Here is a 19,768-nt window from a genome sequence, read left to right as displayed (position 1 = left end):
TCAGCAGAGGATTGAATAAAACCCTTGAAGAGAAGCTGAAGTTCTTCATGAGGGAGACAGAGTTTCAACAAACTTTGTGATTGAGTTTGCTAGCATATATGTTGAATGGATTGCTGAGCCAATTTGTGTGGTGGTATGTATTAGGGGTAATGTGGTACCTGTGAAGCCGAGAGGCTATTGGCTGACAGGTCCCGGGTCCTGGTTGGATCTGCCGACTTCTGGCTCCGCCCTGAAGGCGGAGTATAAGAGCCCGAGCTTCTCCCCGCAGACTCATTCTGTTGCTGAGCTGCTGGGGACAAGTCCCGCTTAATAAAGCCAAGATCGACTTCATCGCTTCTCGTCTTGTGCAAGTCATTGTGCGTTACAATTTGTAAGAAATGTCTTAGCTGTATCTGTCATTTAATGTGTAATTGATATTTTGTAGTCGGCCACAATTTTCCTGTTAATTCATGTTTCGCTCATGTTGATTTGGGGTTTTGTAATTTCAGAGATTACTAGGATGGTGTTTAGTGTTTGCTTTGTTTGATTTAAAAAAAAAATTTTTTTTTAAGAGTACCCAATTCTTATCTTTCCAATAAAGGGGCAATTTAGCATGGCCAATCCACCTAGCTTGCACAATCTTTTTGGGTTGTGGGGTGAGGCCCACGGAAACACAGGGAGAATGTGCAAACTCTACACGGACTGTGACCCGTGTCAGGATCGAAGGCAGCTGAGTCGGGATCGAAGGTCACTGAGGCAGCAGTGCTAACCACTGCACCACCGGTGCCGCCCACTTTGTTTGATTCTTGTACAGTAAAAATTATTTTCTTTTAAACCGTAGATTTAATGACTTTATCATTTCAGTAAATAACTAGGATTTTAGATTTCTTGTAGTTTAAAAAAAAGTTACTCAGTGCGGCATGGTGGTGGAGTGGTTAGCACTGCTGTCTCACGGCGCTGAGCACCCGGGTTTGATCCCGGCCCTGGGTCACTGTCTGTGAGGAGTTGAGTTTGCACATTCTCCTCGTGTCTGCATGAGTTTCACCCCCACAACCCAAAGATGTACAGGGTAGGTGGATTGGCCACGCTAAATTGCCCTTTAATTGGAAAAGAAATTTGGTACTCTAAATTTATAATAAAAAAAATAAAGAAAGGGGGGGGGGAAGTTACTCTATCTACTGATATTGTAAATGTGTTCAAAATCATGAGAGGTTTAGATAGAGTAGATAAGGTGAAATTATTCCCATTGGTAGAAGGGTTGTTTAGCAGAAGACATCAATATAAGGTAAGAGGCAAAAGTGCCAATGGTGACATTAGGAAAATGTTTTTGGTGCAGTGAGTGATTAGGACTGGAATGCACTGCCAGAGAGTGTGGTGGAGGCAGATGCAATTGTAGCTTTTAACAGCATTATTTAAACCTCTGCAGAGAAATCATTTGCAAAGCTTTGCAGAAAGGGCAGGGGAGTGGGGCTAGCTGAGTTCCTCTTACAGAGAGGTCAAACGGCCTCCTTCTGTGCTGTGACCATTCTATATTTCAGAGGACATTCTAATGCTTTACAGCCAATCAAATACTTTTAAAATGCTGAAAACACAGCAGCCAATTTCATAATCTTTATTGTCCCAAGTAGGCTTACATTAACACTGCAATGAAGTTACTGTGAAAAGTCCCTAGTCACCACATTCCGGCGCCTGTTCGGGTACACTGAGCATGGCAAGGAACTGTTGTGTTGGGCGCTCTGGATCCGTGGGACGCATACAGGTCACCAACACTTGAAATAGTGCAACACTATTTTATTGAATCATTAACTGTTTAACATACTCTCACTGTGGGTTAACACGATACTAGCTTTAACTAAAGACCTTTGCCTTGTCCTAACCAGTCGATGCACTCAGCACATGGTGAATGTCTGTGCTGCAGGCTGTGAGCTCTGTCCTACTAGCTAGCTGCAGCTCGAATGAGCGGGAACTCTGATGCCCCCTGTCTTTATAGTGCATGTACTCTCACTGGTGATTGGCTGCGGTGTTGTGTGTGTTGATTGGTCCCAGTGTGTGTGTGCACCATGATATACTGGCGTATATTATGACAGGAACCACAAACAGCAAAGTGATAATTGCTAGATAATCGGTGTTAGGAGTGTGTTTTAGGAAAATGAATAGGATATCTTGCACTTCATCACTCTCTTCTGATTCCTGCCTCAGATCCCCTCAGTCTCATCCACATTTCAGAATGCCAGAGACCTCCTCAGTCCGGTGGCGCTGTTTCGATTCTCTGCTGTCCAACGTGGGGTGGACTCTCCCTCTCCAGAAGGTGCGTGAATGTCCAGCAACTCCGCTAGGAATCCCCTTCCCTTTCTTTCACTACCCAAGCTTGCTTTGTGTAACCTGCCTGTGCCCAAATTGCTGCGTTTCTTACATTACAACAGTGACTATATTTTTTTTTAAAAATCCTCCCAGTGGCTGCGGTGATATGCATCACTGTATATACACAAGGGGTTAATGTAAATACACTACAACTAAGTAACCATTAGAGGGAGCACCAGAGATGTCATGACATGGAGACATACAGCAAATGGGTCATTACAACAGGACACAACCAATGGGTCATCAGGACACCCAGAGGTGGCATTACCACAAGGGGGCACTTCACAACCCATATAAAAGGACAGGGCACACATGCTCTGTCTCTTACCACAGACAGACATCTAGAGAGTACATCAGGGTTGATCAACAGCATCACACCCAGCACGTGGCTTAGAGCAGACTGGCAAAGATAGACTGAGTTAATACAGCATGATTAGCAGGAGAGTCGACTAATTTAAGAACTGTGTTAATAGTTCAATAAGCACGTTGAACTCATTTCATAGTCTGGAGCTTCCTTTGTCAAAGCTTACATAAAGGAAGCAGCTTATGCAACACGGAGCAGCATAACACGACAGTGGCCTTGTGAAAGGTACCACATAAACATAAGTATCTTTTCTTCGCTTTGCTTTTGTTGTAATATTACGCAGTGGGGCTAATTCAGAAATATGAAAGTCTTGCCGAGGAAGCCAGGGCAGCGGTAATGCATGGTGGCCCTAATTCTCCAACCTGCCCTCCTAATCAAGTGTTTCTCATCACCGATAACACAGAATTTTGATTGACCTCAATAGATTCCTCCTGTTTCAGCAGCTGCCTATGGTAATCTGATAAACTGATACAACCGAGTTCAGAGAAAACTTCCCCTGGCCCAAGAGGCAAATGCCCTTTTATGGCAGTTCCCACTGTGGCAGCACGGTAGCACAAGTGGATAGCACTGTGGCTTCACAGCGCCAGGGTCCCAGGTTCGATTCCCTGGGTCACTGTCTGTGCGGCGTCTGCACATCCTCCCCGTGTGTGCGTGGGTTTCCTCCGGGTGCTCCGGTTTCCTCCCACAGTCCAAAGACGTGCAGATTAGGTAGATTGGCCATTCTAAATTGCCCTTAGTGACCAAAAAAAGGATTAGGAGGGGTTATTGGGTTACGGCGATAGGGTGGAAGTGAGGGCTTAAGTGGGTCGGTGCAGACTCGATGGGCCGAATGGCCTCATTCTGCACTGTGTGTCCTATGTTCTATGTCTGTGTTCTAACTTGGCCAGATGCTTTTCAGGCTGAACATTATGCTGGATTTTTCATGTTTCTAGTACATTGAAAGCCAAATTGTCTTCATGTCGGGGCCGGTTTAGCACACTGGTCTAAATCGCTGGCTTTTAAAGCAGACCAGGCCAGCAGCACGGTTCAATTCCCGTACCAGCCTCCCCGAACAGGTGCTGGAATGTGGCAACCAGGGGCTTTTCACAGTAACAGGAGGAGGCCATTCAGCCCCTTGAACCTGTTCCCCCGGTTCAATGAGTTCATTGCCAATCTGTACTTCAACATCATTTACCCAACCTAGCTCCATATCTCCGAATACCCTGGCAATAATAAAAACAGAAAATGCTGGAAAGCTTTGAATAAGTCTTATGGACTCGAAATGTTTAACTTTGTTGCTCTCTCCACAGATTCTTCCAGGCCAGCATTTCCTGTTTTTATTTCAGATTTCCAGCATCTGCAGTATTTTGCTTTCATTACCCTGGCAGCAAATATTCTGTTTTATGGAGAGTGAAACTCCACTGACACAGTTGATAAATAATATTTACAGAACATTAACAGCCCATTCACCCCTCTGGTCTATGCTGGCGTTTCTATTTCATCCTGCTGTGCGTGATGAATAGGTGTGTTAAGACTGCTATGTAATATCTGGCGAAGAAACGTATGTGCCCGCAATGATTTTTCTTTCATTTTCTGCAATTATCCAGGTGTGCGGACCCTTAAAGTTCTAGGACTGGTGTATTTCCTCTACCTTTTTCTGTTCTCTGGCTTGGAGTACACACTCAGTTTTCTCACTCACCAACGCTTCCATTTTAACAGGTACAAGACTGATTTCTTATTGAGCAACTTCTGATCTATACCATATCGCGTTTTCATTTCTAAAAAATACGAAATGGATGCTGCTGGATTGTTTTTTTTATTAATTTTGTTTTTTTTCTTTTAATCAATTTACTGTATCCGATTAATTTTCTTTCCAATCAAGGGGCAGTTTAGTGCGGCCAATCCACCTAACCTGCACGACTTTTGGGTTATGGGGGTGAAACCCACGCAGCCACGGGGAGAACGCGCAAACTCCACACGCAGAGTGACCCGGGGCTGGGATTGAACCCGGGTCATCGGTGCTGCAGGCAGCAGTGCTAACCACTGCGCCACCGTGACGCCCGAGCTTCCGGATTGTCAACCTTTAAAATTCACTCTAAGCATATCAGCATCACTGGCAAAACTGACATTTATTGCCCCTCTCTGGTTCACAGAATCTCAGAATAGTACAGTGCAGACGAGACCCTTCGGCCCATCGAGTCTGCACCGACACATGATAAACACCTGACCTGTCTACCTAATTCCGTTTGCCAGCACTTGGTCCATAGCCTTGAATGTTTTGATGTGCCAAGAGCTCATCCAGGTACTTTTTAAACTGCCCTCCCAGGCAGGGCGTTCCAGAGCACCACCACCCTCTGGCTGAAAAGATTTTTCCTCAATTCCTCCTTAAACCTCCCGCCCCTCACCTCAAACGTGTGTCCCCTCGCAACTGACCCTTCAACTAAGGGACACAGCTCCCTATCCACCCTGTCCACGCCCCTCATAATCTTGTCCACCTCGATCAGGTCGCCCCTCCGTCTTCTCTGCCCCAACGAAAACAACCCAAGCCTATCCAACCTCCCTTCATAACTTCAACACTCCATCCCAGGCAACATCCTGGTGAATCGCCTCTGTACTTCCTCCGGTGCAATCACATCCTTCCTAATGTGGCGACCAGAATTTCACACAGTACTCCAGCTGTGGCCTCACCAAAGTTCTACACAAGTCCAACATGGTTGCCCTCAGAAGGTGGCACTTTAATACAAGTGGCTTACTAGGCCCCCTTAGAATGCACTTAAGAGTCAACCACATTGCTTTGGGTCTAGAGTCACGTGTAGATTATACCTGGTAAGGACAGCAGATTTCCTTTTCTAAAACACATTCCTTTTTTAAAACTCGTTTACGTGGACGTCGCTGGTTAGGCCAGCATTTATTGCCATCCCTAGTTGCCCTTCAGAAGGTGGCGGTTCCTGAACCGCTGCAGATCCTGAGGTGTACGTACACCCACTGTGCTGTTAGGGATTTTGACCCCCCCCCCCCAGTGACAGTGAAGGGACAGCATTAAATTTCCAAGTCAGGACGGTGAGTGACTTGGAGGGGAACCTCCAGGTGGTGGGTCCCAGGTCTCTGCTGCTCTTGTCCTTCTAGATGGTAGTTGCCATGGGTTTGGAAGGTGCTGCCTAAGGAATCTTGGTGAGTTAGTGCAGTGCATCTTGCAGATGGTACACACGGCTGCCACTGTTCGGAGGTGGTGGAGGGTTTGAATGTTTGTCGAAGGGGGAGCAATCAAGCGGTCTCCTTTGTCCTGGAAGTTGTTGAGCTTCTTGAGTGTTGTCGGAGCTGCACTCATCCAGGCAAGTGGAGAGTATTCCATTGCGCTCCTGACTTGTGCCTTGTAGGTGGTGGACAGGTTCTGGGGATCAGGAGGTGAATTACTCACCATAGGATTCCTAGCCTTTGACCTGCCACGGTAGCCACAGTATTAATATGGCTCGTCCATATTGACCCAGTTTCTAATCAATGGTAACCCCCAGGATGTTGATTGTGGGAGATTCAGCGATGGTAATGCCATTGAATGTCAAGGGACGATGGTTAGATCCTCTCTTGTAGGAGATGGTCATTGCCTGGCACTTGTGTGGCACGAATGTAACTTGCCACTTGTCAGCCCAAGCCTGGATATTGTCCAGGTCTTGCTGCATTAGGACATGGACTGCTTCCGTATCTGAGGAGTCGCGAATGGTGCTGAACTCATCCGCAAATGTCCCCACTTCTGACCTTATGATGGAAGGCCGACCATTTATGAAGCAGCTGAAGGTGGCTGGCCTAGGACACTACCCTGAGGAACTCCTGCAGTGATGTCCTGGAGCTGAGATGATTGAGCTCCAACCATCACAACCATCTTACTTTGTGCCAACCAGTGGTGAGTTTTCCCCAATTCTCATCCACTCCAGTTCAGATCGGGCTCCTTGATGCCATACTGGGTCAAACGCTGCCTTGATGTTAAGGGCAGTCACTCTCACCTCAGCTCTGACATTCAGGTCTTTTGTCCATGTTTGAACCAAGGCTGTAATGAGGTCAGGAGCTGAGTGACCCTGGCAGAACCCAAACTGAGTGTCCGTGAGCAGGTTATTGTTGAGTAAGTGCCGCTTGATAGCACTGTTGATGACTCCTTCCATCACTTCGCTGATGATGGAGAGTTGGCTGACAGGGCAGTAATTGGCTGGGTTGGATTTGCCCTGTTTCTTGTATACAGGACACACCTGGGCAATTTTCCGCATTGCCGGATAGATGTCAGTGTTGTAGCTGCACTGGAACAGCTTGGCTAGGGGTGCGGCAAGTTCTGGATCACAAGTCTTCAGTGCAATGGCCGGAATATCGTCAGGGCCCAAAGCATTTCTGTATCCAGTGCCTTCAGCCGTTTCTTGATATCACGTGGAGTGAATCGTATTGGCTAAAAACTGACATGTGATGCTGGGGACCTCCGGAGGAGACCGAGATGGATCATCCACTCGGCACTTCTGGCTGAAGATTGTTGCGAATGCCTCAGCCTGGTCTTTTGCACAGATGTGCTGGGCTCCTCCATCATTGAGGATGGGGATAATTATGGAGCCGCCTCCTGCACTGAGTTGTTTACTTGTCCACCGTCATTCACGACTGGATGTGGCAGGACTACAGAGCTTCGATCTGATGCGTTTGTTGCGGAATCGCTTAGCTCTGTCTATTACTTCCTGCTTCTGCTGTTTGGCACCCAGGTAGTCCTGTGTTGTAGCTTCACCAGGTTGACACCTCGTTTTTTAATTTGTCTGATGTTACTGTTGGCATGCTCTCCTGCACTCTTCACTGAACCAGTATTGATCCCCTGGATTGATGCTAATGGCAGAGTGGGGGATAGGCCGGGCCATGAGGTCACAGATTGGGGTTGAGTACAGTTCTGCTGCTGCTGATGGCCCCCAGCGCCTCATGGATCCTCAGTCCTGAGTTGCTATATCTGTTCGAAGTCTATCCCAATTAGAACGCTGGCAGTGCCACACAACACGACGGAGGTATCCTCAATGTGAAGATGGGACCTTGTCGCCACAAGGACTGTGCGGTGCTCAAATAAATAAATGCATATGCTGGAATCTGAAACCAAAGAGAAAATGCTGGAAAATCTCAGCAGGTCTGGCAGCATCTGTAGGGAGAGAAAAGAGCGAACGTTTCGAGTCTGATGACTCTTTGTCTGGTGGTGCTGTGCGGTGTGGTACCTGTGTGGTGCTCACTTCTACCGATACTGTCATGGACAGATGCATCTGCAGCAGGCAGGTTGGTAAGGATGAGGTCAACTATGTTTTTCTTCTTCTTGGTTCCCTCACCACCAGCCTAGCAGCTATGTCCTTTAGGACATTGCCGGCTCGGTCGGTGATGGTTTCACCGAGCCACTCTTGGTGATGGTCATTGTAGTCCCCACCAAGAGCATATTCTTCACCCGTGTCACCCTCCGAGCTTCCTCCAAGTGGCGTTCAATTTGGAGGAGTACTGATTCATCAGCTAATGGTGGCCGGGTCACGGTAATCAGCAGGAAGTTTCCTTACCCATGTTTAACCTGAAGCCATGAGGCTTCATGGGGTCCACAGTCGATGTTGAGGACTCCCAGGGCAACTCCTTCCCGACTATATACCACTGTGCCGCCACTCTATTCAGACAGGACATACCCAGTGTTATGGGCGAGGCGTTTTCAGAACCCCAAAATGTATCATGGAGTTCAACCAACCTCTCCCTTTAATGGATTTGTTGCTTTTCCTAGCACACGGCTTTCCCTAGGTGTGGGATTACAATTATGGACATGTGGGTTTTTAAACACAAAACACTGTTTATTCCATGAACTCAACTTGACATCTTGAATAAACATTGGATCTCTGAACACCCCTTACTTCAAAGATAACTCAGAAAATATTGCAACAGTAAATAATTCCTTAAAATGTTCCTTCAAACTTCCAAGAGACTTAACACCTTTAAACAAAATCACATCAGGTTAAGGGATATATATATGTTCTGTAGAATGGCAGAGATATATTAGCTTGGGTGACTTCAGCTCCAGCACCTTGCTTTCTTCATGCAGCTCTCTGGAAACCCACAGACACACCCACACTGCTTTCTCAAACCTGGCTTTCTCCCTTGTAAGCAGATCACAGCAAACCAGAACTTCTCAAGCTGCTGTCTCAAACTGGCTTTCTACTTTTAATCAGCTCACAGCAAAACAGCCAGACACTTTTTAAAACTGAAACTTCAAAACATGCAAAATGGCTGAACTGAGCTGAGCTCCACCCACTCTATGACATCACTGTTTTCTTAAAGATACATTGCTTAAACATCCAGTTCTTAAAGGCACTCTTGCATGACACCAGGAAAGGTGATAGTGGCATCTGGGACATTGTAAGGTATGATTCTGTGAGTATGACTATGTCAGGTGGTTGCTTGGCTTGGGTGTTAGACAGCTCTCCCAACCTTGGCTCAAGCCCCCAGATGTTGGTAAGGAGGACTTTGTAGGGTCGACAGGGCTGGGTTTGCCATTGTCGTTTCCGGCACCTGCAATAAGAATCCAGAAGATTCCAAGGAGTTTTTCCTGAAAGTCAAATAACTTTAAGATCACTTTTACTGATACTAGTTTTTTTTTTTATTCCCAGCCTTTTCTTCGAACTGAAACCAAATTGAACTGAAAATCAAATTCTTAAACAGCCAGCAGAAAATTAGTGACCTTTAGGCAAGAAAACCTTCTCATTTTACCCAGCTAGGCTTAGAGGTCCAGTCCCACATCAACATAGTTAGCTCTCAACAGCCCTCTGAAGTGCCCTCTAAAACGTACTCAGTTATATCACAGAGAACTATCAACTTCTCTGGGGTACAGGGATGGGCAATAAATGCCAGATGTGTTAGTAATATCCACATAGAATCATACACGGTAGCACAGTGGGTAGCAGTGTTGCTTCCCGGCTTGGGTCACTGTCTGTGCGGAGTCTGCACGTTCTCCCCGTGTCTGCGTGGGTTTCCTCCGGGTGCTCCGGTTCCCTCCCACAAGTCCCAAAAGACGTGCTGTTAGGTAATTTGGACATTCTGAATTCTCCCTCCGTGTACCCGAACAGGCGCCGGAACGTGGCAACTAGGGGATTTTCACAGTAACTTCATTGCAGTGTTAATGTAAGCCTACTTGTGACAATAAAGATTATTATTATTATACAGCTCGGGAGGCCATTTGGCCCATTATCCTTTGCTGGTGAATATTCGATTTCTCTTAATCCCTTACTTTGTCTTTTTTTTCAGTATGCAACAAGGGAAGATGTTTTTCTTTGTGGGGATTACAATGGCATTGGTCCAGGGTGGATATGCTCGAAGGATCAAACCTGGCGATGAAATTAAAGCTGTAAAGAGGGTAAGCAATGCAGAGCCGACGTTAGATTAGCGGCCGAAGAGGATGTGTTTCTGGCACGATGAGTTGTATGATTTTAAGATTCCCCGTTTTAAAATGTTTACAATTCAGGCGGGAGAAGGGGGAAGGCAATAAGAGAGAGGGGAGGGAGGTAGCGGGGTGGAGATGATAAGGGGAAGGAAATGGAAGTGGGAGGGAGGGAGATGGGAGGACAATGAGGAAGGTGTAGGTGGACGGAGATGGGGTAGGGGATTCAGAAAAATAGGGAAGGAAAAAAATTCCCCAATAAACTTTAAAAATAAAACACACTAAACAGGTCTGTGAGCCTCTGGAAAGAGATAAAGAGAGTAATGTATTGGGTGTAGATGACAAAGAAACCATTGTCGATTGTCGTAAAAACCCATCTGGTTCACCGATGTCCTTTAGGGAAGGAAATCTACTGTCCTTACCCGGTCTGGCCTACATGTGACTCTGGATCCACAACCACGTGGTTGATTCTTAAATGTCCTAGCAAGCCAGTCAGTCCAAGAGTAATTAGCGACACGCAATACATTTTCACAGCAACTTCATTGCAGTGTTAATGTAAGCCTACTTGTGACAATAACCAAGATTATTATTATGTTGGCCCAGCCAGCGACACTCGCGTCCCATGAATAAATTAAAAAAAAGACACTTCATCAGATTGCAGTCAGCTTGGCTCAGACAGAATGTTTGCTGACCTTTCCAGCTCACAGGAGGTGCCTGCTTCTTTCATTTAGGTCCTCAGTTTTTCCCGCTCTGTTTTTCTCCATCCTTGCTGCTCTTCCTTTCCCAAATTGCTCGACTCCACAGAGCCAAGGGAGCACTCGGTGGCTTGCCTGCGGAGCCCTCTCGAGCCGGCCTGCCTCCGGGGCCTCTGTTTCCTGACGTTTCTCAAGATGGTCTATCTCTAGCTGTCTGTCGTTGACTTCCTGCCGTAATGGACTGGCTCCAGACACTAAGTCCTTCAATAGCAGACCCGGGGACTGACCGGTAAGCCCATCATGATGGGCTTTGATTGGAATCCTGCTGCACCCAATCTGTGGATCGTTCCTTGCAGATTTGTTTTGTGCCGGTAACCCTTTCACTGCGTGCCTATGTGTGACTCCCTCCATCATGCCCCTTTCTCAACAATTTGGCACTACCTCGGAAGTTACTGACTCTTTTGCTGGGATACATACAATTCAGCAGGTGCCAATAGCCCCTCCCATTTTATTTACCAGTTGGTGAATGTTTGCAGGCCTTTTGTCTATGGGAGGGGTCATTCTGTTTTTGTCCTTGCACCAAAATCTACATATTGTGGTTTCAGGAAGGGGAGCTGCATCACGGTCAGGAGTGAGATCAATGGCTGATTTTTGTTTTTAAAATCACCCCCGCACTAACCCAGGGACAAGAATCTAAATACGAGCACTGCTGTGTTAGAGAACAGCTGAACTAGGCCACACTGCATATTGGAATTCAGAGTACAATTTCAAAATTTGCTGATGACACCAATCTTAAGAGGTCTGGAAAATAGTGAGGGTGCTATCAGGGGAGAGATTGTCCAGCAGAATGGATGGACACATAGAACATAGAACAGTACAGTACAGAACAGGCCCTTCGGCCCTCGATGTTGTGCCGAGATTTGTCGGAAACCAAGAGCAAGCTATCCCACTCCCTGTCATCCTGGTGTGCTCCATGTGCCTATCCAATAACCGCTTGAAAGTTCCTAAAGTGTCCGACTCCACTATCACAGCAGGCAGTCCATTCCACACTCTATCCACTCTCTGAGTAAAGAACCTACCTTGGATGGCAGATAGAATTTAATACAGAGAGGTGCGAGCTGATTTTCATTTTGACAAAGGCTAGGGAGAGGCAATGTATATTAATGTCACAGTTCAAACCAGTGTGCAGAGGCACCTAGGAGTTCATAAGCATGGATCTTTGAAAGTGTCAGGACTTATTGAGAGAGTAGTTGCAAAGCAAATTGAACCCTGGGGTTAATAAATAGAGATATTGAGTACAAAAGCAGGGAAGTTATGCTGGACCTTTATCAAGCTTTTATAAAGCCACAACTTGAGTATTGTATTCAGTTCGGGTCACTACACTTTAGGAAGGCTCTTGCGAGGGTGCAGATTTACCAGAATGGTTCCAGGGTTGGGGGGTTTTAACTGCAAGGTTTGGTTGAAGAATCTGGGATGGTTCTCCTTAGAGCAGAGTAGATTAAGGGAGGTCAACAAGGTTTTGACAGGTTTAGTTAGGACAGACAAAGAAAAGTTGTTCTCATTAGTGAAGGACTACAGGATACAGATTTAAGGTTTTGGGTGAAACTTGTGGGTTGTGGGGAAGAATTTTTACAGTACGTGGTAATGACCTGGAACACTCTGCCTATGAGGGTGATGGAAGTGAGTATAATCAATGGGTTCAAAAGGAAATTGGATGTTCACAAGGGAAATAAGGTGGGGATAAAGTAGGAAAATGGCACTTAATGGATCGCTGGCATGGACTTGATGGGTCGAATAGTCTCCTGTGGCATGATGACGATGGTGCGAGTCAAACATGCTCTTTGTAACTCAGTGATACAAACCCTTAACCACGTGAGAAATCAAAGGGGAGGTTGGGGGCGCTTTGACTTAAACGACTGGATTTAACGGAGCGCCTGGGTCCTGAAGTAAAAAACTCACCACTATTCTTAGAATTCCCCCTATACCAAAAAAGGGTCAAGATATTCTTAATGGTGAACAGGGATTCTCACTCCCTGACTCCTATGCAGACTTAGGTGGGTGCTATTCGGGTCAAACTAGTGTTTTAAGTTTTCCCTCGGCATAACCCATATCTTCATAGAAGATTTTATTTACTTACCACTTAGCAACGCGGGACCCAGTATCGAAGCTACTAAGTAAGTAAAGTAAACTTTGTAATAACCACTGTTTCACGTTAAAACTAAGTTATTTTATTATTATTTTTTCTTTTAAAAGATAAAATCGCTGTCTTGACAGAAAAGTAAAAAGATCTTGCTTCTAGATTTTCCTGGTTGGCCGATCAGACCTTCCTGGGCCTCCTTGACAATCTCTCTTCTTTATCTGTTGGTTTTCACCCGGTTGTTTTGTGGTGCTGCTCCGTTTTCGTGTTCTGTCCGTCCCATGTACCGAAATCACTCTGCAAGCTGAGAGTGAGTGCCTGGCTGAGAGCGATTCAGGGTATATATCACCCTTCTAACAGCCTTGCTGATTACATGACATTATTTTCTTTTCTTCTGCTCCTTAACGCAATACCCTTTCTATCCATACGATTCCACATCTAGTTTCCGTAATGTCTAACATGAGACTGCTTTAATGTTAAGCTTGACCTTAGTTTGTCATCACTGGCAGGGAGGCTTCCTGCTAATTATTTTGTGGCATTCCAGCCTTTCAATCCCGTATCATTTTTAAGCATTGTATTTTCTTGTATTCCTAAATGTTTCAAGTTATATTCTTCCCATTTTACAATGTTACAAAAAGGTGTTGACTGCTTTTTGAAAAGAAGCAGTTAGCTGCGGTGAATTGTCCCGTATTAAAATCAACTGTTCTCTCCAGAGTTCCACTTTTAACTGATGTCATTAAGTTTCTATCATTCACAAATAAATTTTATTTCAAGTAATTCAAACCTAAGATTCTGGTAATTCCAATCAGTTGCTTGCTAAACTAATTACCTTCTATTAAAGGGTAGAAAACTCGTTCCTTTTATGTAACTTAAAACTTAACTTTTATAAAACTTTCTCCGACTTGAACTAAACGTATCAGGTTACTGCATGAGCTGCTTCGTTATCTCAAGGCGTGTGTGATAATGGCTGTCTGCATTCTAAAGAACTTTTGTCTGCAGTTAACCCTTCAGAGGGACTCCTGCTTTATCATTTTTTAGCATTTCATTACATTTATGCTTCTAGGATCTTTTCTATTACTTTGCTTTTTCTCATGTTCCTTGGGTTTTATCATCAGACCTTCATGTTTCAAATGACATCTTTCGCATTTTTCTTAACAGTCCCCATGCCCCACCTTTGCACAGAAGGCAGGAGAGAGCTCTCCAAAGCTCTGGTAGCTTGCCCCGGAGGCCTTAACTGCTCAGAGGGGCGTTAATTGGCTTAAAGAAGGACCTCTGTCCCCCACCTGAGCAGACGTTCTGCCTCAGAGAACTGCTGGCCAATCAAACGCAACTCTCTGGTCACAGCAGTGTCGCGATAGCAATTTAAAAACAAAAATTCATTCATGGGATGTGGGCGTCGCTGGCTGGCCCAGCATTTATTGTCCATCCCGGAGGGCATTTAGGGGTCAACCACATTGATGTGGGCCTGGAGTCACATGTAGGCCAGACCGGGTACGGACGACAGATTTCCTTCCCTAACGGACATTAATGAACCAGATGGGTATTCACGACAATTGACAATGAGATTAATGGTCATCGTTAGATTTTTAATTACAGTTTATTAAATTCAAATTCTACAATCTGCCCTGGTGGGATTTGAACCCCGGTCCCCAGAGCATTATTCTGGGTCTCTGGATTATTAGTTCAGTGACAATACCGCTACGCCACTGCCTCCCCTCCGCAATACTCAACGCTGCGGAGCAGTGGTCTTCAGACCCAGCCCATGAAACTCGGCAAGTGTGTGACCAGCAGTGAAAAGGACTCACTTTCTCATGACATATTTCTTTTTCAGGCAATTGCCCTGCTAATCCCAGCTTTTCTTATCGTTGGCTGGGCCAACACTGTGCCTGTCCTGTACATCGGACTCCTCTTCTACTCATTCGGTGAGTTAATAAAATGAACAGTGATGTTAATTTATACGGCATCTTGAACACAGTGGAGCAATCCAAAGACCTTCACAAGAGTGTTATCAAACAAAATTTGATACAGAGCCAAAGATGGCCATATCAGGACAGGTTTCCAAATGCTTGTTCAAAGAGCTAGGTTTTAAGCAGCATCTTAGAGGAAAGAGAGAAATCCAGATCTCAGCACTTAGACAGCAGAAGGCACAGCTGCCAATACCGTGATGCAGGAATCAGGGATGCACAAGAGGCCAGAATTGAAGCATCTCCGAGAGATGTAAGAGATGAGAGATAGAGGGTGAGCAGGCCACAAGGGTAGGCATGAATGTGGAGTTGAGGTTACAATCAGATCAGTCATGATCTTACTGAATGGCGAAGCAGGTTTGAGGGGCCAAGTAACTACTCTTAATTTGTATGTTTGTAAGATTTTGTCTTACGAATTTGGAGCACCCAATTCATTTTTTTCCAATTAAGGGGCAATTTAGTGTGGCCAATCCACCTAATCTGCACATCTTTGGGTTGTGGGGGCGAAACCCACGCAAACACGGGGAGAATGCGCAAACTCCACACGGACAGTGACCCAGAGCCGGGATCGAACCTGGGACCTCGGCGCCGTGAGGCAGCAGGGCTAACCCACTGCGCCACCGAGCTGCCCATGTTTGTAAGATTTGAGCACAAGGATTAGAACTCCAAAATTTAGGACTAGGAGTCAGTATAGATCAATGGGCATGAGTAGGTGATAGAAACTTGGTGAAAGTTAGCATTGGACCCGAGGTTGTGATGGCTTGAAGTTTATTGAATAATAAAACTTTTACTTGAAAACAGGGATTATTTGATTAGCTTCATTGTAAATCTATACAAAGAACGCTACACTTCTTGAGCAAATATTCCAAAAACCACACAAATAAATTACAGAAATTATTGGTAAAGAGACAGAACAATTTTGGGTGCAGACCATCAGAACTGTTGTGACCCAAGGAATTCATCTGTCCTTTCATCAGGGCTGATGATGTAAAAGACACAAGGGGTGATGTCTTTAAAAGTATGAAGGAGCCGGATAGGGTGGATGTAGATAAGCTATTTTTACCCAGGATGCTGCTGCTGACACTTACTGCTCCCCTAGAAAGTCATGGAAAGGTAGCCACCGCCGGGAGAACCCCATCAAGGACCCTCTCAAGGCGAACTTTATTCGCTCCAGGCTGAGGAACCCCGCCCTATCGCTAACCCAGGTCTCCACGCTCGGGGGTTTTGAGTCCCTCCACATTAACAGAATCCGTCTCCGGGCTACCAGGGAGGTAAAGGCCAGGACCTCGGCCTCTTTCGCTCCCTGCACTCCCGGATCCTCCGCCACCCAAACATCGCTACCGCTGGACTCGTATTCACCCGAGCGTCCAAAACCCCAGACATCACACTCGCAAACCCCTGCCAGAATTCTTTAAGCGCCGGGCATGACCAAAACATCTGGGCATGATTCGCCGGACTCCCCGCACACCTCGGGCACCTGTTCTCCACCCCAAAAAACCTACTCATTCTTGCCGCCGTTATATGCGCCCGATGTACCACCTTAAACTGGATTAAGCCGAGCCTGGCACATGATGAGTTCACCCTGCCCAGGGCATCGGCCCACAGGCCCTCATCCAGCTCCTCCTCCCACTTATCCTTCAACTCCCCCACTGAGGCTTCCTCCACCTCCTGCAGCTCCTGATATATGTCCGACACTTTCCCCTCCCCTACCCAGACGCCAGACACCACCCTGTCCTGGATCCTACGTGGGGGCAGCCGCGGGAATGTCCCCACCTGTTTTCTAAGGAAGTCCTAAACCTGAAGGTACCTGAACGCATTCCCCGGGGGCAGGCCGAACCTCACCTCCAGCGCCTGCATGCTGGGGAAAGTACCGTCTATAAACAGGTCCCCCATCCTCCTAATACCGTCCCTATACCAGCCTTGGAACCCCCCATCCAACCTACCCGGAGCAAATCTGTGGTTATTCCATATCGGGGTCCACACAGAGGCCCCCTCCTCTCCCCTGTGTCTCCTCCACTGCCCCCAGATCCTCAGTGCCGCCGTCACCACCAGACTTGTGGTGTATCGCACCAGCGAGAACGGCAGCAGAGCCGTAACAAGTGCTCCTAGACTGGTGCCTCTACACGACGCTGCCTCCAGCCGCCCCCTCCTCCATCATCCATTTCCTGATCACGGCCACATTGGCCGCCCAGTAATAACTGCAGAAGTGGTCCCCCCACCCCCACCCCCCGCGCGCGCTACACTCCAAGAATACCCTTTTGACTCGCGGGATTTTATTCGCCCACACAAATCCCGTAACAATCCTATTCACCCGCTTAAAGAAGGACTTGGGGATGAAAATGGGGAGGCACTGAAATACAAAGAGGAACCTGGGGAGAACCGTCATCTTCACAGTCTGCACCCGTCCCGCCAAGGAAAGTGGGAGCATATCCCACCTTTTAAACTCTCCCTCCATCTGCTCCACTAGCCGGGTTAAGTTGAACCTGTGGACTTCCGGGTGCGGCGATGACCAGCTGAGTTGCACGTTTCGGCAGCTCCTTGTGAAACGGACTTTTGGGCTCTTGATAGGAGCCCCAACGGCAATTTTGACGGCTAAAAACACTGTGCGGTAAACCAGAAGGGAATCCCCCCTGGATACGGATGGAAAAAGGAGAGGGAAGTGGCCGGATTGCGGTGGATCCTTTAGAACAGCGGCAAGGAAGGCAAGCAAAAACCAAGATGGCGTCGGAAGGTGGCAGTTTCACATGGGGCCCTGAACAACAAGAGTTCTTGAAATGCTGCGTGGAAGAGATAAAAAAGGAAATGAAGAAAGAGCTGTTGGCCCCGATACTACAGGCGATTGAAGGGCTAAAGGAGGAACAAAAGACCCAGGAGCGGGAGCTTCGGGTCGTGAAGGCGAAGGCAGCCGAGAATGAGGACGATATACAGGGCCTGGTGGTGAAGACGGAGATACAGGAGGCACATCAGAAACGATGTGTGGAGAGGTTGGAGGCACTGGAAAACAACGCAAGGAGGAACAACCTGAGGATTCTTGGTCTTCCTGAAGGTGTGGAGGGTGCGGACGTCGGGGCATATGTGAGCACGATGCTGCACTCGTTAATGGGAGCGGAGGCCCCGGCGGGTCCGTTGGAGGTGGAGGGAGCATACCGAGTTATGGCGCGAGGACCGAGAGCAGGAGAAACTCCCAGAGCCATAGTGGTGAGATTCCTCCGTTTTAAGGATAGAGAAATGGTCCTTAGATGGGCGAAGAAAACTCGGAGCAGTAAATGGGAGAACGCGGTGATCTGCGTTTATCAAGACTGGAGTGCGGAGGTGGCGAGAAGGAGGGCGAGCTTTAATCGGGCCAAGGCGGTGCTTCATAAAAGGAAGATAAAATTTGGAATGCTGCAACCGGCAAGACTGTGGGTCACATATCAAGGGAGGCACCACTACTTTGAGACGGCGGATGAAGCGTGGACTTTTATTGTAGAAGAAAAACTGGAATGAGTGGATTATTAAAAAGAACGTTTGGACAAAGTGGTGGGGCGAATGTGGGGGGCGAAGAGGGGTTTTATGTTCTAATCCTGCGGTGTGGTAACTTTTCTCTCTCCCACAGGGGGTGATGGGGGGAGGTGGGGAGGGAGAGGAGATGGGGCGTTGGCCATGGGGGGCGGGGCCAAGGGAGAAGCGCGGTCTTGGCTCCCGCGCTATGATAATTATGGCGGGAACAGAGAAGCAGGAAGGAGGGGGCGTCGCACGGTGCGAGCCGTGGTCACGGGGGGAAGCCGAGGTCAGCCAGAGTTTGCTGACTTCTGGGAGCAACATGGGGGGAGTAATTACGCTAGCGGGGGGTCTAGCGGGGGGGGGTGGGAGGGGGGAATTACTGGGTTGCTGCTGCTGGGGAAAGGGGGGAGCGGGTACGGGAGAGGATGGGCGGGGGGGCGCCGCCTGGGGGAGATACAGCTGCGTGGGAACTGGGTGAGAAGCTGGAAAAAGATGATGGCTAATCGGCAAGGGGGGGGGGGTGGGAAGCCCCCCAACTCGGCTGATCACGTGGAACGTGAGAGGGCTCAATGGGCCGATAAAGAGGGCACGGGTACTCGCACACCTTAAGAAACTTAAAGCAGATGTGGTTATGTTACAGGAAACGCACCTGAAACTGATAGACCAGGTTAGGCTGCGCAAAGGATGGGTGGGGCAGGTGTTCCATTCGGGGCTAGATGCGAAAAACAGGGGGGTGGCTATATTAGTGGGGAAGCGGGTAATGTTCGAGGCAAAGACTATAGTGGCGGATAACGGGGGCAGATACGTGATGGTGAGTGGCAAACTACAGGGAGAGACGGTGGTTTTGGTAAACGTGTATGCCCCGAACTGGGATGATGCCAATTTTATGAGGCGGATGCTAGGACGCATCCCGGACCTGGAGACGGGAAAGCTGATAATGGGGGGAGACTTTAACACGGTGTTGGAACCAGGGCTGGATAGGTCGAAGTCCAGGACTGGAAGGAGGCCGGCAGCAGCCAAGGTGCTTAAAGATTTTATGGAGCAGATGGGAGGTGTGGACCCGTGGAGATTCAGTAGACCTAGGAGTAAGGAGTTCTCGTTTTTCTCATATGTCCATAAAGTCTATTCGCGCATAGACTTTTTCGTGCTGGGTAGGGCATTGATCCCGAAGGTGAGGGGAACGGAGTATACGGCTATAGCCATTTCGGATCACGCCCCACACTGGGTGGACTTGGAGATAGGGGAGGAAACAGGAGGGCGCCCACCCTGGAGAATGGACATGGGACTAATGGCGGATGAGGGGGTGTGTCTAAGGGTGAGGGGATGTATTGAAAAGTACTTGGAACTCAATGACAATGGGGAGGTCCAGGTGGGACTGGTCTGGGAGGCGTTGAAGGC

The 19,768-nt window shown here is 47.6% G+C and overlaps 1 protein-coding gene across 4 annotated transcripts in view; it reads left to right on the top strand.

The window, feature by feature from the left end:
* Nucleotides 1-19,768, top strand: part of mfsd10 (major facilitator superfamily domain containing 10) — a 124,390-nt gene that overhangs the window by 50,358 nt on the left and 54,264 nt on the right. For all 4 annotated transcript variants that reach the window (XM_072515698.1, XM_072515697.1, XM_072515695.1 and 1 more), the window contains exons 7-10: nt 2,179-2,287; nt 4,291-4,402; nt 9,959-10,067; nt 14,755-14,845. In XM_072515698.1, the coding sequence (XP_072371799.1) occupies nt 2,179-2,287; nt 4,291-4,402; nt 9,959-10,067; nt 14,755-14,845 (421 nt within the window). The remainder of the gene's footprint in view (nt 1-2,178; nt 2,288-4,290; nt 4,403-9,958; nt 10,068-14,754; nt 14,846-19,768) is intronic.

The sequence above is a fragment of the Scyliorhinus torazame genome, chromosome 9 (assembly GCF_047496885.1).
Source record: "Scyliorhinus torazame isolate Kashiwa2021f chromosome 9, sScyTor2.1, whole genome shotgun sequence".
NCBI lineage: Eukaryota > Metazoa > Chordata > Chondrichthyes > Carcharhiniformes > Scyliorhinidae > Scyliorhinus > Scyliorhinus torazame.
This window is presented reverse-complemented; position numbering and strand designations above follow the sequence as displayed.